Source organism: Mauremys reevesii, linkage group 1 (genome assembly GCF_016161935.1).
Source record: "Mauremys reevesii isolate NIE-2019 linkage group 1, ASM1616193v1, whole genome shotgun sequence".
Lineage (NCBI taxonomy): Eukaryota > Metazoa > Chordata > Testudines > Geoemydidae > Mauremys > Mauremys reevesii.
Window position 1 is genome coordinate 162605045 of NC_052623.1, and position 26026 is coordinate 162631070.

The 26026-nt window shown below is 43.0% G+C and overlaps 1 protein-coding gene across 1 annotated transcript in view; it reads left to right on the top strand.

Annotated features, from left to right (window-relative positions):
- The window catches only part of DSCAM (DS cell adhesion molecule), a 627413-nt gene that overhangs the window by 478055 nt on the left and 123332 nt on the right, over positions 1 to 26026 (top strand). The window contains exons 12-14 of the mRNA XM_039513797.1: positions 8991 to 9187; positions 15178 to 15274; positions 16702 to 16830. Coding sequence (XP_039369731.1) covers positions 8991 to 9187; positions 15178 to 15274; positions 16702 to 16830 — 423 coding nt within the window. The remainder of the gene's footprint in view (positions 1 to 8990; positions 9188 to 15177; positions 15275 to 16701; positions 16831 to 26026) is intronic.

Below are 26026 nucleotides of genomic sequence, written 5' to 3' on the forward strand. Positions count from 1 at the left end.
TCTCTTTGTCCAAGGGTATTCCATTTGAATGTTCAGTCATCAGAAGTTAATGACTATCTATTGTTAACCATGTGCCAGGTGCAAGAATTTCTCCTGTTATCTCCTGTGATATCTCTCAATATGGAGGCAAAAGACAACAGAGAAGGCATTCAAAATAGTTTTCAGTCTGACACAGAAGGTCCCCAATATCAACCAGAATTTGTAAGTGGCACGTAGATAGACTCTCCCAAATCATCACAATTTTTTATAAAGGAAAAAGGATAGGAATGGAGTTTGGTTTGGTATTGAAATATTAGTCAGTTAGCTGTTTGCTGGCACAGTTAAAACTAGAGAAAAGAAAAAAGAACCCCAAAACCAAATTTCTCTGAAACTCGGGGAATTCAGATTCAGAGCCAAACTTCACATTTTTTGCAGCTATACAGTGCTAAATTCTGCCTTTGCCACTAGCTCAATGTATGGGGCAATGCATAGTTGCCACAAAAGCAGATTGTGACTCAGACATGCAAATTGGTAGATGCAGTATCTGTGTTTCATAGCCACCCAATGGATTTTTAAGATTCTTATGTATAACTCATATGTAAAATATCAGTTTTGGACTTTGAGTACTCATAGAAATATTAGTATTATATGTCGCTGCACTCAAATTCTGAAAATATCAAAAGCTTTTTTTATTAAGCTGACCCTTTTGAGTTAAGCATTTAAAATACCCCCTTTTCATTTTGTAGGCCATATGAGATTTAATGCTTGAGTAATTACATTCATGCAGCAAGTATTTAAATTAAATTATTCTTGGACTTGTGTCCAGGACATTCTTGAACTACAACTCTGTAGTAGAGGGAGAGATACTTGTTATCAGTTTTATGCTACTAGAGAAAATATTAATGAATTGAGGTCAAATTTGGTGAGTAGTTTTAGCTGAAAAAAATGGATTTTTTTTCAAACAAGTCAAAATGGTTCATTTAGACCATTTTGAAATTAAATGTTTTGACTTTTCATTTTGAAACTTTTCATTTTGACGTTTAGCTCTGTTTATTACAAAAAAAAGTTTAAAAAAAGCAGAAACAAAACAAAATGAAAACTTTTTTTCATTGTTTCAAATAAAAAACACCCTAAAACAACAAAGCAAAATGAAAAACTGAAAAAAAAATGGTTTCATGGTTTTGTTTCATTTTGGGTGTTTTTCAATCTGAAACAAACTTTGTGTTTTGTTTTGTTTTCATTTTGGTGAGAAAATAAAACAAATTAAGTTTAGAAACACTGGGAGTTTTTTCAAATTTTTTGATTTGGCCCCCGAACCAAAAAGTCAATGACACACAGAATCATAGAAATTGTAGGGCTGGAAGGCACCTCAAGAGGCGCCGAGGCAAGACCAAGTAAACCTAGACCATTCCTGACAGGTGTTTGTCTAACCTATTCTTAAAAACCACCAGTGAAAAGAATTCCACAAACCCCCTTGAAAGCCTGTTCCAGAGTTTAACTATTCTTACTATATCTCACCTAAAGCTCCCTCATTGCAGATTAAGTCGATTACTTCATGTTCTACTTTCAGTGGACACGGACAATAATTGATCACTGTCGTCTTTATAAGAACTTTTTAACTTAATTGAAGACTGTTTTCAGCCCTCCATCCCCCTCCCCACAGTGGCCTCACCCCTCCTTCTTCATTTCTTAAAAGGCTAAACATGCCCAGTTTTTTTAACCTTTCCTCATTGGTCAGGTTTTCTAAACCATTTATTATTTTTGTTGCTCTCGTCTAGATTCTGACCAATTTGTCCACATCTTTCCTTAAGTGTAGTACCCAAAACTGGACACAGTACTTCAGCTGAGGCCTCACCAGTGCCAAGTAGAGTATGACAATTACCTCTCATGTCTTACACAAGACACACCTGTTAATACACCTCACAATGATATTAGCCTTTTTTGCAACTGTATCACACTGTTGGCTCATATTCAGTTGTGATCCACTATAACCCCAAATCCTTTTCAGCAGTACTACCACCTACCCAGTTATTCTCCTTTTTGCATTTATGCCTACGATTTTTCCTTCTAAGTGGTAATACTTTGTACCAGGACAGAGGTAACTGCTCAATTCAATGGATGCACTATACTGTAATCAAGGGGGACACCGATCACCCACGAAAGTTCCCTCTGCCCCAGCACCGCAACCCTAATCCTGTCTTGATAGGGAGGGGAAGCCCAGAGGGAGGGGCAGCTGGAGAGTGACCTCACCCTGCCGTGGGGGCTCCTGTCCATGGGGCTGGGCTGGGCTCCCCACTCCAGCCGTTGTGGCCTGGCACACAGATTCACAGTGCCACTCAGGTTTGGCCTGCTTGGTTTCATGGTGGGTGCAATTGAATCCATGCGACAGCCGCTCCTGCTTTTCACTTTTCTTTATTGAATTTCATCATGTTGATTTCAGACCAATTCTCTAATTTGTCAAGGTCATTTTGAATTCTAATCCTGTCCTCCAAAGTGCTTGCAATCCCTCCCAGTTTGGCATCACTTCCAAAGTTTATAAGCATAATCTCCACTCCATTATTCAAATCATTAATGAAAATACATTATAGTACTGGACCCAGGACAGACCACTGAAGGACTTCTATGGATATGTTCACCCAATCTGACAGCATGTCCTTGATAACTACTCTTTGAGTATAGTTTTTCAACCAGTTATGTGCCCACTTTATAGTAATTTCAGTTTAACCACATTTCTCTAATTTTCTTATGAGAATGTTAAGTGGGATTGTGTCAAAAGCCCTACTAAACTTAAGCTATATCACATCTACTGCTTCCCTTCCTATCCAGTAGGCCAGTAACCCTGTCAAAGAAGGAAATTAGGATGGCTTGGCATGATTTTTTCTTGACAGATCTATGCTGTCTATTACTTATCACCCTACTGTTCCCTAGGTGCTTACAAACTGGATTTTAATAAATTGTTCCAGTTTCCAGGTATCAACATTAGATTGATTGGTCTATAATTCCCCAGGTCCTCTTTTCCCCCCTTTTTACTAAGTTCTACATCATGCTATAACCTCTATTTGGGGACTATATCCCATACTGATTGGGGAATCAATCAACTAGATTATTTAATTGTGTTTTTTCCATTGCTAGCTTCCATGATTAACCAAATTTGTGAATACTGAGTTCATACACTACTGTAGAAATACCCTCTGAATATAGTTTACAACAAACAGAAAATGCTTGTGAACTTCTAAGCCCCATGCCCGCTCTGACTAAATTCAAAGGTGCAAGCTCAGGCACTTGGCGCTAGAACTGGCAAGCCACATTTTCAAAGGGCCTCCCTTTCATTTCCTACGATATGCAGTGCATAGGTGCAGCTGTCTGTCCAAAGTTGCAGGACCAAGGCCAAAATGTGCCAGTGCCCCCAGGTACACATATAAAACACACCTTTGTGTGCCCGGGAAATGCGGATAACTGTATATGCCTAATTTACTGATTTGTAAGTTTAGATGCAAATGGGTGCATGCCCCAAAAGCTGACCCTCTGTATGTATGGCCTTCTTGATAGTTGGAAAGTCATGCTTTGGTGAAATAAATCAGCTGAGCAGTACAGTATTATATTTTGGGAGACTCCTAGAGAAATGGGGACCACCACTTCTTTTTACGAAAGCAGGAATTCCTCTCAACTCAGTTTCCTCTTCCAAGTAATTTTTAATGTGGAACACTTCTCTGTAAGAAAGTTTATCAGGATTTAATATACAAACAGTTTTACAAGACATAGGTAATCAGACTGCATAATGATGCCTGGTAAGTGCATCGTACCCCAGAGAAAACCTTTCTAAGAATCCTTTCTGTAATTAGATCCAATTTTTAATTCTAAGCCACAGCTCCACAACCCTGTTAATTATCAGATCAGTTTGTTATGGTTCAGAAACCCTTCTAATGGAAAGGGCTGCATCCTGACATATTGTCATATCCAAGCATCAATAGCTCTGACATGTGAAAAGGTCATGCCACCAAACATTAGCATTTCAAAACTGCAATTATAGTAATTCGTTTAAAAAAGGTTTCTTCTTCTGTCCACTAGAAATGGCTTAGTCTGGAAGAAAAGACTGGAAAGGCCCCAAACCAAGTTGAGTGGCACTATTTTCTTTCTGAAATTGAGACCCACAAAAATGTAAATGAAACAAATTGACTATTTGCCTGACAGAAAGAGGCAGGCTCACCAGGCATAGAAGTGGAGAGAAGGGTACTGTGGAAGTAGCTCTGGATGTGAGAGGTTGGCAAGGAGTGTCCTCCCTCTACTCCTGCCCCCAGGCACCTCCAAGTAAAAGGCCTGATTCGATTCAGAGGAAGGTGGTTTCGTTCAGCACACAGAGCTTTCAAACTTTTTCAGCGTGGGCCAGATCTTAACTGAGTGACAGACGTCCTTCCTATTCGAATTGCCCAGGTCCCCTTTCCTCCCATCCATGACTGCATAACAACCCTACAGCAAGGGTTGACATGGAAAAGTATTAGTTGTGTTTTTAACTGCCTGAATGGCTGATAGTGGAGATCTGAAATCATTTATTTAAGATTTTCTTTCTGTCATACGCTTTCTTTATGTTCTTCATATGAACATATTATCACAATAATATACTGTGTTTCCCCTATGCTCCGTCTCACACACCCCCACCACATACACACCCGGAAGGTCTTTATTTTTTCATTACTTTCCAAGGCTTGGAGAGGGCTGAGGCAGTGAAGCAACATTTTTAGTCTCAGTCCAGAGCATTTGAAAGGGTTAATCTTTCATCGCCTCAATCCACCAACACTCTTTATATCTGACTGTCCTTATCCATTGACAGTCATGTCCACACCCTTTTATCCACTGTTATTCCAAACACTGGATATCAGGGTGTGACGTTATTGACATAAACTGTGACTGTATAGATCATTGTTGCAACCACTGTCATATACCGTATTTGCAACAAATATTGTACAAAGGTTATTGTGTGAGGTATCTATGAAAAGGTTCAAAAGAGGCAAAGAGTCCTGTGGCACCTTGTAGACTAACAGACGTATTGGAGCATGAGCTTTCGTGGGTGAATACCCACTTCGTCGGATGCATGTAGTGGAAATTTCCAGGGGCAGGTATATATATGCAAGCAAGAAGCAGGCTAGAGATAACGAGGTTAGTTCAGTCAGGGAGGATGAGGCCCTCTTCTAACAGTTGAGGTGTGAAAACCAAGGGAGGAGAAACTGCTTTTGTAGTTGGCAAGCCATTCACAGTCTTTGTTTAGTCCTGAGCTGATGGTGTCAAATTTGCAGATGAACTGAAGCTCAGCAGTTTCCCTTTGAAGTCTGGTCCTGAAGTTTTTTTGCTGCAGGATGGCTACCTTTAGATCTGCTATTGTGTGTCCAGGGAGATTGAAGTGTTCTACAATTTTTGGTATATTGCCATTCCTAATATCTGATTTGTGTCCATTTATCCTTTTCCGTAGTGACTGTCCAGTTTGGCCGATGTACATAGCAGAGGGGCATTGCTGCCATATGATGGCGTATATTACATTGGTGGACGTGCAGGTGAATGAACCGGTGATGGTGTGGCTGATCTGGTTAGGTCCTGTGATGGTGTCGCTGGTGTAGATATGTGGGCAGAGTTGGCATCGAGGTTTATTGCATGGATTGGTTCCTGTGTTAGAGTTACTATGGTGCGGTGTGCAGTTACTGGTGAGAATATGCTTCAGTCTGGCAGATTGTCTGTGGCCAAGGACTGGCCTGCCACCCAAGGCCTGTGAAAGTGAGGGATCATTGTCCAGGATGGGTTGTAGATCCCTGATGATGCATTGGAGGGGTTTTAGCTGGGGACTGTATGTGATGGCCAGTGGAGTCCTGTTGGTTTCTTTCTTGGGTTTGTCTTGCAGTAGGAGGCTTCTGGGTACACATCTGGCTCTGTTGATCTGTTTCCTTATTTCCTCGTGCGGGTATTGTAGTTTTGAGAATACTTGGTGAAGATTTTGTAGGTGTTGGTCTCTGTCTGAGGGGTTGGAGCAGATGCGGTTATAAGGCCAGTCCTCGCCCACAACCTGCCAACCTGAAGCATACTGGATAGCAGGGTGAGGCACAACATGGCACCATTTTTTATACCTTGTGCCTGTGGTAGCCTACCGGGAAACCCAAGGTCAGAGGACAGATCTTCAAGATTGTACCCAAAATACAATCTGTGGGCAAACCTACTTTCTGTCAGCGTAAAGATGGATGTGGCTGTCTTGAGCAGACTTACTTCAGTCCATTTCCTCAGATGGGGACTGTTTTCTCACTCTGCTCAGCCAACAGCTTAATGATGGTAGCACCCAGAAGAAGGGAACACTTAGCCTGCCTGACTCCAAGGTGAAGAAAAGGAGGCTTTGCTCCTTTCCTGGGAAGAAGCAGGAGGCTTGTGGCTGGCTTATCAGACAGACAGAAAGAAGGACCTCAGCCACGTCTCATTCTGATGCTGCAGCAGCACAGGTCAGGCTGGATTCTAATCACTGAATGGTTCTTTCTTCTCACCTGCCATGATCTCCATATAAACGGGGAGCCAGATGTGTGAGTGAATAAAGCACTTCTCCACTCCCTCAGGTGGCAACTCAGGGAGCAGAATCTAGGTGTATGTCTACACAGCATTTTGGAGATAGCCTCCCAGCTGAAGTCAACCAACTTGGATTAGAGGGACTCTTGCTAGCACTCTAAAAATATTTGTATAGAGAGCACTCTGAAATTGCAGCTCAGGCTGGAGCTGGGCTCTGAAGCCCACACCCCTCCTTGACTGAGCTCCAGCCTGAGCTACAACTTAAAGTATTGTTTGTACAGCTATTTTTAGAGCTCTAGCACAGGGGTTCTCAAACTGGGGGTCGGCACCCCTCAGGGTCAAATAAAAAAAAGGGACTCAGGGAGTCGTGAGTTTATTACATGGGGGGTTGTGAGCTGTCAACCTCCACCCAAAACCCTGCTTTGCCTCCAGCATTTATAACAGTGTTAAATATATAAACAAGTCTTTTTAATTTTTAAGGGGGGTCACACTCAGAGACTTGCTATGTGAAAGGGGTCATCAGTACAAAAGTTTGAGAGCCACTGCTCTAGCACAATCCCTGCTAGCACAGGGTTGTTGACACAGGCTGGGTGGCTTACTCCAAAATGCTGTGTAGAAAAGCCATAGGTGGTTAAGAGTGACTGTAGTGTAGTGTGATATTCAGCAGCAGATCACAGCATTTGCGGCAGTGCTCATTTTTTGGCCAATGTCTGCGGTGGGGAGAGGCAATGGCCCTGAGTTCATCCCAGAGTCCACTCCATGGGCTACATGTCTGATTGTTCCACGGTCCATCCTGGCCTGCTTTAGACCATGTTGTTCAGAAACTTACACATACAATTGGACACAAAGCTGATGCCACACTGTTCCTCTGTGTGGCTCTGTTGCTTCTTTCTTGTGATCAGGCTACTGTCAAAATTTAGGAGTCTTCTAAATGTCAGGTTTCAGAGTAGCAGCTGTGTTAGTCTGTATCCGCAAAAAGAACAGGAGTACTTGTGGCACCTTAGAGATTAACATATTTATTTCAGCATAAGCTTTCGTGGGCTACAGCTCACTTCTTCAGATGCATAGACTGGAACACACAGACAGGAGATATTTATACATACAGAGAACATGAAAAGGTGGAAGTATGCATACCAACAGGCAGAGTCTAATCAATTGAGATGAGCTTTCTCCTGCTGACAATATCTCATCTCAGTTGATTGGACTCTTCCAGTTGGTATGCATACTTCCACCTTTTCATGTTCTCTGTATGTATAAATATCTCCTGTCTGTGTGATCCATTCTATGCATCAGAAGAAGTGAGCTGTAGCCCACGAAAGCTTATGCTGAAATAAATTTGTTAGTCTCTAAGCTGCCACAAGTACTCCTGTTCTTTTTTCTAAATGTCAGTTACCTTCTGGCTCACGAGACCAGAACAAGCAGAGCAGAGAAACAGTGCAGTGCAAGCATCCACAAACTAACCCAGCACCTGGTCCGCTTGTTGGTGAGTCACTCAGCTGTGGTTTTACTTTATTGCATCACCCAGTGTCAAAAGAAGGCAGAGATTTCAGGGTCTGATTTTGTTGAGGAGGTACAGTTTTGGATTTGTCAGTTCTGAGCCTGTCTTTTTAAGGAACTCTGAGGGGAGGACATGCAGTAAAAGACTTCTGAGAACTACAGATAATTACATCTATGCCATAATGTAGATTTTGAAATGAAACTTGAAAATTGCATTTTCTTTATATAAATTGTGACAAAAGTAAGATTTTACAGCTTTTTTATTCTTCTTAGCCCTGTAGAGACAACATAGCAGACACTTAGTATGAGTAGGCTGAAAATCATGTCCAAACTGACTACTCAATACAGTAGGAGAAAATCGGGGTAGATTTAGCATCAGCTTTATATATAAACATGTGCGGTACATATGATAATTACGGTATATACTCTATGTACATAGATCATAAGTTCCTCCTGTGTTTTTGTACAGCTCCTAGCTTAATGGGGCTCTGATCTCCACTGTAATGCTGACAATAATGCAGAATATATTTATAAATAAATAGAAATGTAAATACATGTCCCATTGGTCTTCCTCAATCATTTCTGCTGAATCTCATCGTAGTAGCATGACACTGAGTATAAAGTTCTTCCATCACATCTTTACAAGCCACATACCTGACTGCTTATGGCTCATGGTAATTTTCTGTATCTATGCATATTTTAATTTATTAAAGATAAGGATGGACTCAAGCTTCAAATCTAGATTCCTAGAACTCTAATGTATAGGAAGAATTGTTTGGATCTCAGATGTTGGCTTGGGACCATCTTCAGCTAAAATATTATTTCTTATATTATATAAAAATGAAAATAAAACCATTGTCCAAGTATTTGTGCTAGCTAGTGACATATCAAGAGTGTGGCTGAGCCTGAGACTACAAGGCCAGACCTCAGTTACAATAGCTGTATCACTGATGATCTGCCTTTTTTTTTTATTATTTTAGTTCCTGCTATGATCACTTCCTATCCAAACACCACTTTGGCAACACAGGGTCAAAAGAAGGAGATGAGCTGCACAGCACATGGAGAGAAACCCATCATAGTCCGCTGGGAGAAAGAGGATCGAATCATTAACCCTGAAATGTCCCGCTATCTTGTTTCCACCAAGGAAGTGGGTGATGAAGTCATCTCTACCCTGCAGGTACTAAAGCAAAGTGACCAATGACCTGTTTATACATTCTAGAGGATTGCTTGCTTCTGTTTTTTATGGCTTAGGACACCAGGCACAGCTGCCACCACCACCACCCCCAATCTAAAAATAATGACATTGGGTCTGATGCTCCTCTTTCTTATACTGGTTTGAGTCAGGAGTAACCCCACTGAAGTCAGTGGAGTCATATTGGTACAAAACCAGTGTACCAAGAGAATCAGGCCCCGTGTTTTTCAAGTGCCTTCTCTCCCTCTTCCCATCTGCGCTTCTGAGTGGCACCCAGGCAGTCAAAGTAATAATCAGATAAAATGTCCATTACAATATCCTAAGCCAAGTGAGGTTAAAGGAAAAAGTGCCTCAGGGACATGAGAAGGACTTGCGCTGTGTTTGTTAATATTCAGCAGATCCTGGATATTGTAGCAAAAATCATCCAGCCAGCTGGCAAGAAGTCATATTTCACAGCTTTGCTGTTACTTATGTGAAATACAGCTCTCTGGTGGGGTCATAGCTATGACTCTTGCTTTATCTGTCAAATATAGACAGGGCTCAGTTGAGCCAGAAGAGGCTCCGTTGGAAAGGGTATGGGGAGGGAGGTGTACCACCTTACTGGCATTAATGATGCATGGGCAGTAGTGGGAGCAAGAGTAGAGGTAGCCCTTGCTAAACAAGTGAAGCGATCCTAGTGGGCTGGTGCCATGATCCTTCCCTCACTCTGCCAAGAAATGCATTCTGATACAGTATCGTTTCTCGTGGTGCTAGCTTGTCCCTTCTTCCATTACGGCAGCCTGCAGCCAAATAATGCTGCCTCCTGCACAAGTGTGCTAAGCAAGGGACAAAGGGCTTCTTGTGCCCTCTCCCCACCTCCAGCCTGGCATAGCCACAGTTTGGCCTGGAGTCTGTATTACCAGTACATGTATAACACACTATCCAAGTAGCTGAGACCAAGTGATGAATCCTAACATGGTTTTGTAGTACAGCCCTTCTTAGTGTTGAAATTGACATCAGGACTAAGGACATCAACGCAGGCTACATCTGATGCTGCTGCTTTTTTTGGTCCAAATACACCTCTACCCTGATATAACACAGTCCTCAGGAGACAAAAAATCTCACCACGTTATAGGTGAGACCGTGTTATATCAAACTTGCTTTGCCCCCCCCGTTCCTTGTTCCTTGACTGCCCCCTCCAGAGACCACCAGCCCTAATTACCCCCAGGACCCCACCCCCTACTCAACCCTCCTATCCCCTGACTGCTCTGATCCCTATCCACCCCACTCCCCACCCCCTGACAGGCACTCACTGGCAGCGGTGGGAAGCGGAGCAGCCCGGCCCCAGCCTGCTCCACTCCACCAGCGCCGCTCTGCTTCCCACAGTTGGTGAGTACGGGGAGGTTGGGGAAAGGATGCCCCCCCACACTCACCTGTGGTGGGAAGCGGAGCTACGCAGCCCCAGCCCGCTCTGCTTTCCTTGCCCCAGCCCCAGCCGTGTCGCTGGGGGGCGGCTGGGGAAAGGTCCTGCACTCACCTGCGGCGGGAAGTGGAGCGCCACGGCTGGGAGCTGTTGGAGTGGAGCTGGCTGGGGCTGGGCTGCTCCGCTTCCCGCCACCGGTGAGTGCGGGAAGGTTGGAGAAAGGACGCCCCTGTACTCACCTGTGGCGGGAAGCAGAGTGCTGCAGCTGGGAGCTGGCGGAGTGGAGCGGGCTGGGGCTGCTCCGCTTCCGCCACTGCTGGTGAGTGCTGGGGGGATCCCTTCCCCCAAACCCACTCCCCTGAGTGACACGGATGGCGCCAGGGCGAGGGAAGCAGAGCAGGCTGCTCCCATCCCCCCACTAATCCCCCGGGAAACTCTGGGACTGTGGGGCCCCCAAAAGTGCCCTCCCACAGCTCCTGCCCCCCAGACCCTGAGAGGGGAGCCCCAACCCTCTACCCCTTATCGAACCCCTCGGCCCCAGCCTGGCCCGGCACCCTTAACACGCTGCTCAGAGCAGTGTGTCAGAGCTTTACCGCCTTGTATGCGAACCCGCATTCTATCGGGTCGCGTTATATCGAGGTAGAGATGTACCATGTATTTAAAGATTTAGCTGGATGCCATGCCTAATGTAACAATTGGAGCACCTTTCTTTGATCTTCTTTTACTTTTAAGTATCATTTCCAGTGCGATTTGTCACCAGGAATCCCTCCAGGCTCTAGATCCCTGGAAGCACTGGTGTCTCCCCTTATCTCCCTCCTCTACATGGAAAGGGCACCAACAAGGCTGTTTTCCCCCCACTTCTCTCTGGGCAGCAGTTCACTTTTCTGCATCTCCTTTGTTGAGCTGCTACTGTCTTCTGTCTGGGGATGGATGGAAAGATGTAGTGGAGGAGGGACTGACAACAACTGCAAAGGGAGGGATAAAAGGAAGTGGGAGGTCTTTGGGAAGAAAAATATTTTTGAGAAGAAAATATATTCAGCAGATGGGAAGGATTAAGAAAAGACAAGATCCGGTGAATTAAACAGTGAGTTTTATTTAAAACTCATTGATAAACATAAGTTACTAACATACATGTATATTTAGTAAAAACATGTTTTTCCATGTATATTTAGTAATATATTTTAAAAAATCCCACAGATTTTCAAAAAACCTTCCAAAGAATCCAATGCAAAACTTTCTCCATAATTTGGCAAAATTCTTGTTGATTTCCAGTACTGCTTTTCAGTTATACTATATAAAAACAAAACAATAAGAGATGTTTTATATCAAACTCAAGGAAATAACTCTAGCTCTGTGATGATGCTAAGGTATACTCTCACAGTAAAATATAGCGCTTTCTTCACTAGCTGAAAGATGTTTTGGAGAATATCCAGTAAAGCTCCTGTTCTACTTTTGTTGAAGTCAATGTGAGTTTTGTCATTTACTTCAGTGAGAGAGGATAAGGTCCTAAGTATGTGTGTGCATGTACATATGCAATGAATAATATTTATTATATACAAATAAATCTATTATGCAAATAGATACATTAGCACGAGTCCCTGCACCCACAACCATCTTGATGATTTTAGTGTGATTCCATCTGGGTGCACATGACAGCACTTCTGTGTGCAAGAATGGGGCATTAATACCTTTCTTGGTTAGCAAATTGTTCATGAAATAATATGGTAGTGAGGTATACTGGAGAGAGAGAGAGAGAGCTATAGATATAAATGCACAAAAAAGTTACAATAATATTATTAAGGTTGCAAAGTCAAGCTCTTAGAAGTTAAGAATTGTCAGAATTAAGGTTGTCCGTGCAACCTTAATTTGTCCCCCTCATAGTATTTAATTACATGATCACATAATGTTTTTTCCACAGGAAACCCTGCCTTATTCAGCACATGGGATGGACAGTGCTCACTTAATGAACAGCTGTTGAATATATAGATATATATTTTATTTTAATTGTTCTGTGTGGGCCCCAGGCTGTATTTACTGCACACTATACAAACCCTGTTCTGAATATAAAAATATTCATTTCCTCATAGGATTCTCTATGGCACTCATAATTATACTATCTGAGGGCTTCTCAAACATTAATTAATTTATCTTTACAGACAGCCTGGTGAGGTGAAGTGGAGCTATTATCCCCATTTTACAGATGGGGAACTGAGGCACAGAGAGATTATTATCGAACGTTTCCACTAATTTTGGGTGTCCATTTTAAGACACCTACAACTTGATTTTTCAGAGTATGTAGCATTATATAGAATTTTAGATGTTAAAAGCACAGCTCCCATTGATTTCAGTTGCAGCTATGAGTGTTCAGAACTTCTGCAAATCAGATCCAAGGGTCTCAAATCAGACACCCAGGAAATGAGAAAACACAATTAGTGACCTTCTGTGAAAGATCTGGTTTAAGTGATTTGCCAAGTATCACATAAGCAGTCTGGGACAGTGGCAGGGATAGAATCCAGTTCTCCAGTGCAGCATTCAGCTGCTTTAACCATGAGACCATCCTTTCACTTCCCACAGTTCCCTGCCCTCTGTATGTTAGAATCAGACAGTTGTCTTCTCCACACTGCCTAGATCACCAGCAGGAGAGTTATTGAGCGCACAGGAGAGGCACATTCCTTTCTCTCAGTCAGGGCTGGTGCAACCATTTAGGCGACCTAGATGGTCACCTAGGGCATTAGGATTTGGGGGGGTGGCATTTTCTTCAGCAGCGACTGCGGCAGCCGGATCTTCAGCCGCCCCGGTCGCCGCCAGCATTTAGGCGGAGGGAGCTGGGGCAGGGGAGCGCGGGTAGGGCCACCTGCAGCAAGTAAGGTGGGGGGGGGCATGCAGGGGAACTCCCCTCCCCAGCTCACCCCTGCTCCGCCTCCTCCCTGAGCACGCCGTCGCTGCTTCACTTCTCCCGCCTCCCAGGCTTGCGGCGCCTAAGCCTGGGAGGCGGGAGAAGTGAAGCAGCGATGGCGTGCTCGGGGAGGAGGCGGAGTAGGGGTGAGCTGGGGAGGGGAGCTGCCGCACGGCTCCCCGGGACCAGGGGTGGAGCTGCCATGGGGGGGCGCCTCAGGGCGGAGGTGGGGAGCTGCCACGGGGGGGGGGCACGCCTCAGGGTGGGAGGGGGCAGGGAGCTGCCGCAGGGCTCGGGGACAGGGGAGGGCGCAAGGTGGAAGTTTCGCCTAGGGCGCAAAACATCCTTGCACCGGCCCTGCTCTCAGTTCCTTTGCTTGGCCCCATCCTGGCCTGGAGCAGCTGGGAGCAGTCATTACAGGGAAACTCCAGCTTCTATGATGTAGCCCTGGGCTGGAAGGTATGATGTAGCCCTGGGCTCAGCCACTCTGTGGGTATGGTTCATGCAGCATCTGGTCAGCTCTAGGAGAAGAGAGAGGATGCAGCATGCTCAGTAAATTTGTGTAGACAGCTCATGTGCAGTCCTGTCACATGTAGGATCTTTGAGGGGACGATGCATGAGCAATCTAGTCAGCACTTCGAGCTGGCAGAGGTTTGAACATGCTCAGTTAGGAGGCAGTCTGTGGAGATTTTAGCTGCTGAAGTCAGAGCTCTCTACTGTGCATTTACAAACTGGGATTTTTCAAAGTCTTATAACATGGCTACATTTGGGTGGATTTTCAAGGGGATGGAAAAAAAGGCACATCCTTGACACAGTCACCCCCCTGCCAAATTTCAGGTCCCTGTTCCAAAACATGGGGTTTGACCATTGTGACTGAAATTTAAAAAAACCACAGTAGCCGGAGGCAAACACCTGGTATAAAAAAAATTTCAGCCCAAATTATTAAAGTCTGGCAAAGTTATAAGCAACAGGGTCTTATAATGGGAAATGTTAGGCAAGCTTAATAATAGCTGGCTCTACCAGGTCCACCTATAAAATATATACGTATATATATAATTATTATTATTATTATGGTGCTTATATCCAGAGTTTCCTGCAATAATTTGTGACACCGTACATTAACTTGCATTTATTATGCATTTTGACCACCTCACCTACACTCTGCCCACAAATCCATCTCCACTAGGATTACTTCCACATACTAAGTTGCTTCAAACATCTGCCATTCTCCTTTTTAAAAAAACAACCTATCAAAGAAAAGTTTCTTTCATGCTTCCAAAGTAAAATATTAAAGCGATCTTAGGTGCAGAATAGGTAGTATTGAGCCCTGGATCAGTGAAAAATTAAAGATCTGACCTCATGTAACCCAACAGAGCTAAAAAAGGGTTCTACCACTGGAAAGGGGAGATGCCCAGCTTTCTAACAGATTTAGCTCTTGCCTCTAGTCTTGATAGATACCAGCTTTTTGGACCTTACACTCATGCCATTAATATTTATTCTGCATAGTTACATGGGTGTTTGCATATTCCACGTACACACACACATACAATATCTGTGCACTACTGCAAAGAGAAACAGTTTGTATCATTTCCCCAACCTGTATTTGAAAGATGCTTACATTTATTTGCTTTCTGTACATATTGTTGAATCAATGGCTTCTTTTCAATCCTCCTCTAGATTTTGCCAACTGTGCGTGAAGATTCTGGCTTCTTTTCCTGCCATGCTATCAATTCTTATGGGGAGGACCGTGGAATAATTCAGCTCACTGTGCAAGGTAGGAAGAGGACAACATAAGGAAAAAAACACAACTATTGTAGTACAGTAAGTGTATGCCATGCTCAGAAATCTGTTTTGGGGGGGAGGTGCTAGTCCCTAATTAAACATATTCCTAATTGTCAGAGAAATTAGAAGTTGCATCAGAATCTTAAACTCATGTTTTCTAGCACCATAGAATCAATCACAGTGAAGCTTAAATTCCAGAGTCTTTGTAGAAATGTACAGATGAGTAAAGGGAGTATTTCTTATATTCACTAGTTGACAATCTACTTGTCAGACATAAAAATCCATCCAGCACATATACTGTAGGGATGGTATACTTGAGGTTTATTTATTTTTTAAATCAAGAAAATGGTTTAAACTCAGGTGAAATAAAGCAAAAGCGATTTGATGTGATGTTTTTTCAGGAGAAATGTTAAACCCACTATATAGTTAGAAACAAAATATTTCAAGTTTAATCAGTCAAAATAAATTTTAATATATTTGTGCAACTCAGGCTCCAGTAGCCTGTATCGCTTGGGGCTGGGTTCTCCCTCCTGTGGGGAGTTCAGTCGGGCAGACAGCAGCAGGTTGTGGAGTGGTTTAAGGTGATGGTATTTTAGATGCAGAGCAGAGGCAGAACTCAGCCACTGGCCACTGCTGGTTTGCCACATGACACTAGCTCATGTGCTTTTATGCCTTGGAGCCTAACATTTCTAATACTTGCAACAAATCTTTCTTCCAATCCTTGGTTCCCTGTGACTACAGTTTCCACAGCATGTCTGAACCAGCCCTGTCAAGAAATTCAGGAGGAAACTAGGAGCCAGATTCTCATTTGCCCTAAGGGTCCTTTATACTGCTCTGGCAATGAAAAGGGATCTTAAAGTGGGCATAAGCTATATATAAATATATATGCCACATTGTGTAACAGCATAAAGTGGGCTTAGTGTAAATGAGAATCAGGCCTTTGGTTTTGAACCCTTCTTTTATGTATTTATATTCAAAGGGTTGGGATTCTTATTCCCCCCCAACCCTGGATAGTTTAGTCCTAAAAGTACTGTCTTTATGTATATGCCATCACATACATTCAAAATGTAGAAGTACCAATGCAGTGCGACAATTATAGCCAGAACCTCCCCTGGCATGAATACTGCAAATGGGAGTAGAATTTAAGCAATATTACAATATGTTGCATCTGTGCAGGTCTACCATTAGTTAGTAATCCAAGACAAATTCAGTCACTCTGATTTTGAAAAGTGACTTTTCCTTGCTCCACAGAGTGTTCTCCAATGGGTGGTTAAATGAGTATAGATATTAATGAGGGAGCAGAGAAAATGGCATGAGATCATCCTGTTAACAGACCACCCTAGATCCATGCTCATTATTATAGCTTATGCTTAGTGCCAGCGTTCTTTTGACTAAAGCAGAGTCTGTCTGTTAACTCAGAGCCACCAGATCCTCCTGAAATAGAAATCCGAGAGGTGAGAGCACGCAGCATTGCCCTCAGGTGGACCATGGGATTTGATGGAAATAGCCCGATCACAGGCTACGATATTGAATGCAAGAACAAGTCTGGTAAGAGATAGTCTTCATTTGCAAGTGATCCATTTCTCATAACTTGTTTTTATTCCTTCATTATTTTGTTTGTACTGTAAACAGTGAATCATAAATCAAAACATCTTGATGGAAATTCTTCCTCCACAGTCTGTTTATTTTTCTACAGTGGGCTTTGTCTCTTGCCATGTCACTCTTTTTGATTTCTTGTATTATGACCATTTTGTTTATATTTTGATTGTTGCTCTTCCCTTTTTTTTATTGGGATATCCACAGATTTCCTGATGCAGCCTTAGCCATTCCAGCTTGTGACTTCCACAATGGATGCTGAATGGTATTAGGCCACTATTATTACCTTTACCTACTTCTGTTTTTTTTTCCCCCAATGCCCATTTTTCCCAGGGGGGTAATTTCTCTGAACAGTGACCTTTTATCTGGAGTGCTGAGCTACAGAAATTCTCTTCTGTTGTACGTAGGGTTGTGTGACATTTCACCTGAACAGCAGGGTTAGGAGCCAAACTGCAGTCTTAGTAGTGTGCTAGGATAGACAAAACAAGCTGTATAGTAGCTTGCTGAGCCACCAAACTGAGTTTGCAGTAACCTCTGAAATGCTGCAAGGGACGGGCTAGTGGAACATATCTGCAGTACAACGTAAGCAGATATATTTCTGCTAGGTCAGCATTCAGCCATATCAACATGCAGCTCATAAGTAAAGCTGACCCATCTGTCTGTATCACTACAGGTGTGCTAATTCGTATTCTTAAAGGGAAAATACAGAGACACAGTGACATTTTAAACTGTTAAATATATGAACTTTGGATTAAATATCATAGCTCTGCCTCTGGGCTGAACTTCATTTGCTCTGTAACGTAAAAGGTGCATGTTGGCTTGAATTTCAACTGTGTTTGGACAGTTGGCAGAAAGCGTTACCGGTAAGGTCATGACATCACTTTCATTTATGCTTTCTCACATATAATATTTGGTTGCTGTGTGTTATGCTACTGTGGTTAATTTAGTGTTACAAACATGTAGATGAAAGATGAGAGTCCATCTGTTTCACAAACATTTTGTATACAACTTTGTAAGACATTACACACTCACAAATAAAGTCTTTCAAATTGTTGGGGGCGGAGGGGGAGAGAAGGAAAATACCCTGTATAGGAATAGAAAATGCAAAAAAGATAAAGGATTATGGAGCAAAGCTGAAAGGGTCATTGGAGAACAGTGAGAACTTGAAGAACTGGAAGAAAATAAACATAACTCCTGGTTCAGAAAATCATTCCTAATCAGGAAAGAATTTAAACACAGGTTTGTCTTTAAGCACATGTTCACATTCCATTGAAGTCCATACAAGTTAAGGTTATGCTTAAAATTTAAGCCTATGTTTAAATACTCTCATATATCACGGCCCAAGAAAGGACTAGGAAGGAAGCAGAAAATTATAGATGAATAAGATTCACCTTATTGATAAGTAAGCTTTAAAAGATATTTAAAAGGGATATTGAATTTGTTTGTTTATTTTGTGTTGCTTCTCATCCTGGTGTTTGTTGTACTCTGTCTACGGAGATTATCTGTGGACATAGTCGAACTGATGCATTTTGAATATATATGGTTATCGGTGCAAACATATTGCTGATGAAATTAATTATGAGAGAGTATTTGTATAATATTATATTTTTAACTTTTTGAAACTGATAACTAATTGTACAAATGATATTCCACTGTATGTCTTTAATATTTTGCATTTGATTAGTCTGTATTGTATTTTTCCTGCGCATAGGGTTGCCACTGTACGGGTTTTCCCTGAATTGTTTCTTTTTTTGAGGTGGCTGTCCCAGGAAGTCTGTAAGGGTGCTCAGTACACACGACCAGCTGTTCATTTTTATGGGTTCAGGTTCATCCTGGTCATCCCCATTTGTGTAACACAGAGGTAGCAATCCTACCTGTGCATGGTCTGTGATATGCAAAAATAGCATATGATATTACTATTGCTAGATTAGGAAGTGGGAGTTAGGAGGATGCTGTGCCACAAAATAGAAGCAAACATCACACTTGGTTGTATAAACTTCTCATAAATCATGGTTTTTTATTTGTTTGGTTTTTAAGGGGAAATGAGATTATTTAAAAATTGAAATTATACCGGTGAGTATGGTTCCCTAAAGATTATGGGCCAGATTCTTAGTCTAGCATCCCTGGAAGCACAGCCCAGGATGTGCAGTTTAGCAGGTGATATGACTTTAAGTTATGTGTGCACTTCCATGTTTCTGGGTCTGGCTTTCCCTATCCACCTGTAATCCACTCCACCAAGCCAAAAGAAGTGGAGTTTAGAATGCCATCCCTCCCTGACGCACCCTCCTCCAACTCTGAGCCTACCCCTACACTGCTCAGGAAATCCCCTGCACCTGGAGACTTCCTGCCTGGAGCCATCCAACTGCTTTCCTCTCCTGCTAGGCTGGAGGAGTGATGTAAAGGGGCAAGAATGCAGCCCAGAATCAGGGTCTATATCTTTTCTGCAGGGACGGCTCTAGGTATTTTGCCGCCCCAAGCATGGCAGGCAGGCTGCCTTCGGTGGCTTGCCTGTGGGAGGTCCCCGGTCCCACAGATTCGGCGGCAGCCTGTGGGAGGTCTGCCAAAGCCGCGGAACCAGCGGACCCTCCGCAGGCATGCCGCCGAAGACAACCTGCCTGCCACCCTGGTAGCGACCAGCAGAGTGCCCCCTGCAGCTTACCACCCCAGGCGCACATTTGGCTTGCTGGTGCCTGGAGCCGCCCCTGCTTCTCTGGTAAATCTGGTGGAATCTTTTCAGGTGATAATACAGAGTGCATGCAAGGGTGAAGTAGTGAACATAATGTACTTGGATTTCAAAACTGCATCTGAACAATACCACATGATAAACCAGTAGCAAGAATAGCATAATCGTTTAAAAAGTGGTTATGTGACTAGGGCACATTATAATAATAAAAGTTTGAGTCTGGAAAGAAAAAGGAATGGTCTGGAGACTGGTGTATAAGACAAAACTTTAAAATCTGTATAGTGGTCATTTGCACTGAACTACTGTGCCCAGTTTTTGGTCATAAGTCTATAGAAAAATCATGAAGAAGATAGAAAGGCAACAAAAAATACGAAAGCACTGGTAAAGTTAACTTATGCAGAATGGCTGGGGAAAGCAATGATGAAGAAAAAGAGAGTCAAGAGGGGTTATCGCTGCATTTTTTCAGATGTTAAGAGAGACAGTGATCTTAGGAAGATAAGATCCTTGAACTAATATTAAATCCAATGCTTGGTGTACACAGACGAAAGAAGGAAATAACAGCCTAGAAGATAATTTAGGCAAAACATCCAGCATATGATAAGCATCTGTAATACCCTACCAAGAATACAAGTGAAAATAACCAGCATAGTTATGTTTAAAGAGAATTAGATACTTAAGAAATAACACTGCAGGTTACTGATGGATATGCCAACTGACTACTTAGGTACCTGGGTCCTAGTGATTGTACAGCGGTCAGAGTGGTGACTAGAAACCAGAAGAGGTGATTCTTTTCCCATCTATTCTGGAACTTCTGCTTAAAGTGAGAATTCATGATGTGTACAATTGTTCACAAGTCTTAAAATGTGTGTCAGTGTAGAAATATCAGTTAATGAACAAAGCTCTACCTACAGTAAGTCTTAGGTGAATATTAAAAAATTTCATGGACAAGTCACTGGGGAAAAAAAGCTAAAGTCATAGGTCCAGCAAACCCCCAATCCAACCAGCAAGTCTCTCACAACCATTCCTAAATAGTGACCCAATGTCATCTCCCTTTCTCTTTCTCTGATACCAAACCCACCTTAACACCCTCCAGTGAAACCTTCATTCCGACTCTTGAGTAAACCCACTTGTAATTGTTCTCAGAAAGCAACCAGATTTACTGCCACTTCCAGAATGACAGAAATGGCCACAAACCTTTGACAAACATCCTGAGCTCATCTTCCATCACCCAAACCTACGTACTGCCCAAGTAAGAAGCAATTGTAACTCTGAAGCTCCTGCAAATTTAAAAGAGTACTGATAAGTAGTTAAACATGGGAAATCACAGAAGATAAGAATATTCAGTTTCCATGACTTCCATGAGAACATGAGTCAAAGGCCTTTTACATGAATGAATGAACTGTAGCAAAGGCAGAAGTGGATATGAGGGGCCCATTCAGGAGCAGCATGGGAAAGAAGCATTCTGCAGATTAAAATGGCATGTGGTGTTTAATAATCTATTTTTGAAATTATTGCCCAATCAGACTGCATAACATTGTCATTAGCCCTTTTCACTCTCACCATGATGTTTTTACTGTAGGCTTGATCCTGTACAATGCAGGTGCTGAGTGTTGTGTTATAAGGTAAAGTGTGATGAGCAAGTCTGGGGAGCACAGGGCAACCTAGGACCATATAAAGGTAATCTCTGGTTTAGATGCATCATAACATGGGACCTCTCATGGGCCCCACCCATGTACCATGGCCCTTTCCCCATTTTAAATGGCAGTGGGCCCCTCTCCTGTCACAGAAAGGCAGGGCAACGTAAGAATGGCTATACTGGATCAGACCAATGATCCATCTAGCCCAGTATCTTGGTTTCTGACAGTGGCAGGTGCCAGATGCTTCTGAGGAAATGAACAGAATAGGACAAATATTGAGTGATTCACCCCCTGCCATCCAGTCCCAGCTTCTGGCAGTCAAAGGTTTAGGGACATAGAGAGCATAAGGTTGCATCATTGATTGTCTTGGCTAATAGGCACTGATGCACCTATCTTCCATGAACTGTTCTAATTCTTTTTTAAACCCAGTTATGCTTTTGGCCTTTGCAACATCCCCGGCAATGAGTTCCACAGGTTGACCGTGTTTTGTGTGAAGAAGTACTTCCTTATATTTGTGTTAAACCTGCTGCCTATTAATTTCACTGAGTGACCCCCAATGGTTTTTGTGTTATGTGAAGGGGTAAATAACACTTCCCTATTCACTTTCTCCACAACATTCATGATTTTATATGTAACCCTTCTGCCGGGCCAAAACAATAGCAGCAAGGGCCGGGTTCAATACATAGGGGTCCCTTCCCCACAACATAATGCAAAACCAGCTCGAGCCCCCACCCAGTGACCTGGGAAAATCTTACACACACCCCTGGGCGCCTCGAGGAGGCAATACTTCCCCTCTCACAAACACAGAGTCTCGGTGTAGCAGAAAAGGTTTAATTACATGATAAACAACAAGCATTAAATTGGGAAGTATCAGATAGTCTGGTTCTGTAGTAAATTGGGAAAATACCTCAGCTAGAGTTCATAGGTCAAACCGTGAGCAAAGACCCACCCCAGAAAATTGGGCCGTGTCCTTCTCTTGGGGCCCTTGAGTCCAGCAACCCCCAAATCACCCACAGTCCCAAAAGTCCCTCAATCCAAAAGTCTCTGTCCCGGGTCAGTGCAGCCCCAGAGTTCAAGAGTCTCTCTGCAGAGGTCCCTCTCCCCAGCCTGGGTAGAAAAGGGCACCTTATGTGGTTCGGGGCCAACTGCCCTGCCTCTTTGTGGGGTTCTGCTTCCACTACTCGTCCCCACAAACAGCTCAGCTCCGCTTGCTCTGTGGGCTGCTCCGCTCTGCCAGCTGCTCTGGTCCATCAGCTGTCCTGTGATCCACTCCAGCCATCCTCACGAGCTGCTTGGCTCCACTCACCCAGTGGCTGCACAAACTGCTCCACTCCACTCAGCCAGCTGCTCTGCTCCACGGTATTGCTTCAGGCTCCCCCACTCATTAGCACAGTACTCAGTGCTCTCAGCTCAGTGATTCCAGCTCTTCAGTGATTTCAGCTCATAGTAGGGGAGCCCCAGTGCCAGTGAGTTCAGCTCAGTAACCTGTATCTAGACTCTTAAGGGAATCAAAAAATTAACTCTGACATTCCACAGTGGAGAGAGGCATAGATGGAACTGGTGCTTCTGGCTCACACAAGAAGCCTGCACCACCAAGTACAGATATCTGTCCGCAACCTCTCTCTCGACTGGGTTTTGGAACCCATGTCCCTTGTCTAGCAAGTGCTATTTAGTTGACAATGAAACCCTCTATCATAAGACAGTTTTGTAGTTCCTCATTTACTTAATTGGGATGACAACATTTTATTGCTCCTGCCCCAATAACAACGAAATTGGGGCTCCCATAGCTGTGAAAATAACCATCCCAGGCTGCTATGTGGTATGCTAAGTGGGGTGGGAGTGCCAATGCAAATAACTGAAATGCTAATGCGAATACTCGAAACTTCTTTCTGCACTCCCCATAATCTACCACCAGATGTCAGGGTAGAGTTCATCCTGACTCTGCTTACATCTAGGCATCATGAGGCTCCCATCTCTCCAACAGGAATGGAAGCAGGGCCCACACCTTCTCTTCACTGATGGCAGCAAGGGGGGCTTCCCATACTTATTCCAACAACTGGGATGTCACTGTTGGATCAGTGGGACTCTTATCCAGGGGTGGCTCCAGGCCCCAGCACGCCAAGCGAGTGCTTGGGGCGGCAAGCTGCGGGGGGCGCTCTGCCGGCACCGCGAGGGCGGCAGGCAGGCTGCCTTTGGCGGCTTTCCTGCGGAGGGTCCGCTGGTCCCGCGGCTTCGGAGGACCTCCTGCAGGCAAGCCGCCGAAGGCAGCCTGCCTGCCATGCTTGGGGCGGCAAAATTCCTAGAGCTGCCCCTGCTCTTATCCTCCTTTCAAACACACAGTCCTCCAGGACAAAGGGTGGGGAGAGGTTGCAGGGTTCTCCAGAGGAGTTGGTGTTGGAATTAACACCTCATTGAGATGAATGGGGTAATTCATCCCTCTCTGAGCTGTTGTCTCAGTTTCCCTTCAGACTTAGGTAGACATTTTTTGCATCCTTTATATGTCCAAATTTCAAGCTTTTCTTTACAACCAGGTGGGCCAGAAACTTTTTTTTAAAATAAAAGTTGAGATTTTGATATTATCACATGGCTTCAGGACCTAAGATTCCAGGCTTGGGCTGATAGTGCCCATCTGTGTCTTAATCCATCTATGGCCCAGGAACCTGACTTTGCAGTGAAATTACTGCTGTCTGGTCACCAAATTACTCCAGGCTTCTAGCAGGAGAAGGGACAAAGGGTAGGAGACACGGTGTAACCAGGTGTCTAATCATGCTTGAGCTTACGTCTTCTCAAACATGTCCATTCTTTGTCTATACCCTGCCTATTTTTGATGCTGCATCCTTGAAAGTTAGGGAGCAAGGTGCACAAAGGCACTAGACAAGGTGCACTATGCCTAGTGCTTAGCCTTCCTCATGCCCATACATAGACTCAGCTCACACTTGCATTTAAGCAAAACAGTTCTGCATTCCTTGCTTCATGCTGTACATGGATTTGCAGAATCAAGGTCTTTATCTGCAGCCTGACAAGAATGGCTTCAAGAAATCATACATCTTTTAGCAAAGTGTGCCACAAATGTGTGCAGTTTTAAATAATATCACTAGATGGCATCTCACACACAAAATAGAAATTCACAACGTTGGCTAAAATATTATATAAACAATCTTTTCCCCAAATCAGAAGTTAAGTACAATATAAACATATTTAGCCTAGCTAGATTCTGTAAATGGACCTTTATGGTTCAATTATTATCATAGGAATTAGTGAAAAATACAACACAGAGCTATGGATTTTCATAAACCCTTTCTGTCTATGTTCATTTTATATAGCACTGAGAATTGCCTGATTTAAAAAAAATCTTTTTTTGAGGGGGGAAAATGAACTGAAATTTTATGTTTTCTTTTTGCTTCATTTATGTATTGTTCTTATCTGTTCTGTATATTATTTCTAAGTTAAAACCCTATTAAATACATTGATTTTAAAATTCTTTAGTATGGTAGCAGGAAAACAAAAGAGCCATAAATCAATCACAGTACCCCAGTGGATGATTACTGTACTGCCTACACAGGAACAATCATTTTATTTCTATCATTTAGCAGAAGAATTTAAATCACCATTTATTTTTTGTTGCGTCAGCTGGCAACAACATTGGAGAGAAATTAAACAATTTCTTTCTTGACTATGTGTCTCAAGCTTTTCTTATTTTTCCCTCAGAAATGCATATAAAATATACTCTAAAATCCATGTATTACCTACACTATCATTCTGGAACAAAATATATCTAGAAGTCTTGAAGATTCTGATTTTCCATTTCCTCCCTTACCTTGGTACATCATTATTTAATCTACAAAGATCCTAGGGGGTTTTCCAGGCTGGATACTCTGTTTTGAGTAACTTAATAGTTTAAAAAAAACCTCTTTAACATTGAAGGAGATCTTTTTAAAAATCTTAATCAATTTTGTAAAATATTCAGATCAAAATTATCATCTACCACAAAGGAAGTTTACTTAATCCTCCATACAAACTGGATCTTTTTAGTCCAGAACAGTTGACATGATATAAACTGGGACAGAGACTGTCTTTCTCTATGTTTCTACAACGCTAAGCACAATGGGGCACATATCTTGGCTGAGGTCCCTATGCACTATTTTAACAACAACAACCATTGCTAAATATTACAGGCCGGATTCTCTGCTGCCCTGAGATTCTGCGGGGTACATCTGAGTTGTGGGATCATCAGGGATCACCAGTTGCAGCTCCCTGATTCTTTGCCCAGCCCTAGAGCAGATTAGTATAGCCCAATGGCTGCTCTTAAATGTATCAGCTGGCAGTAGTCCCCGAAGGACTGACAGCGAAAGAGAGCCAGAATGCAGTGCATTCCAGCTATGCTTCCTTCTTGCCCTCCAGTGACAATGGCTGCAGGAGGGTGGCATAGGAGTATGTTTTGCCAGCTGAACACCTAGTAGAGAGTCTCCCATTTCTGGATGTTTTTATGAACTTTAAACATTTTGAGGTTTGTTCATCACTGAATGATTCCCCATTTTGTATAGTATGGTGGCTTAATTCTTTCTTCTGAAGTATTAGGCATTGACCAGTCTCATATACAGAATACTGGACTAAATGAACAATTGGTTTATTCTGGTATGGCAATCCCCAAATTGCCGCGTTTTGAAGGGTGATGGCTACTGTCATTAATTCAAATGTTAACAGTCTTCCAAAACACATCAGGACAGTGTCAGTTTTTGCTCAAGAGCACCATTTAAAAATGTCCATAAAGTGTACAAAGAGTATTCCAAGCAAATGTTATCAAGGCTATGTCCAGAGAAGGCCTTTA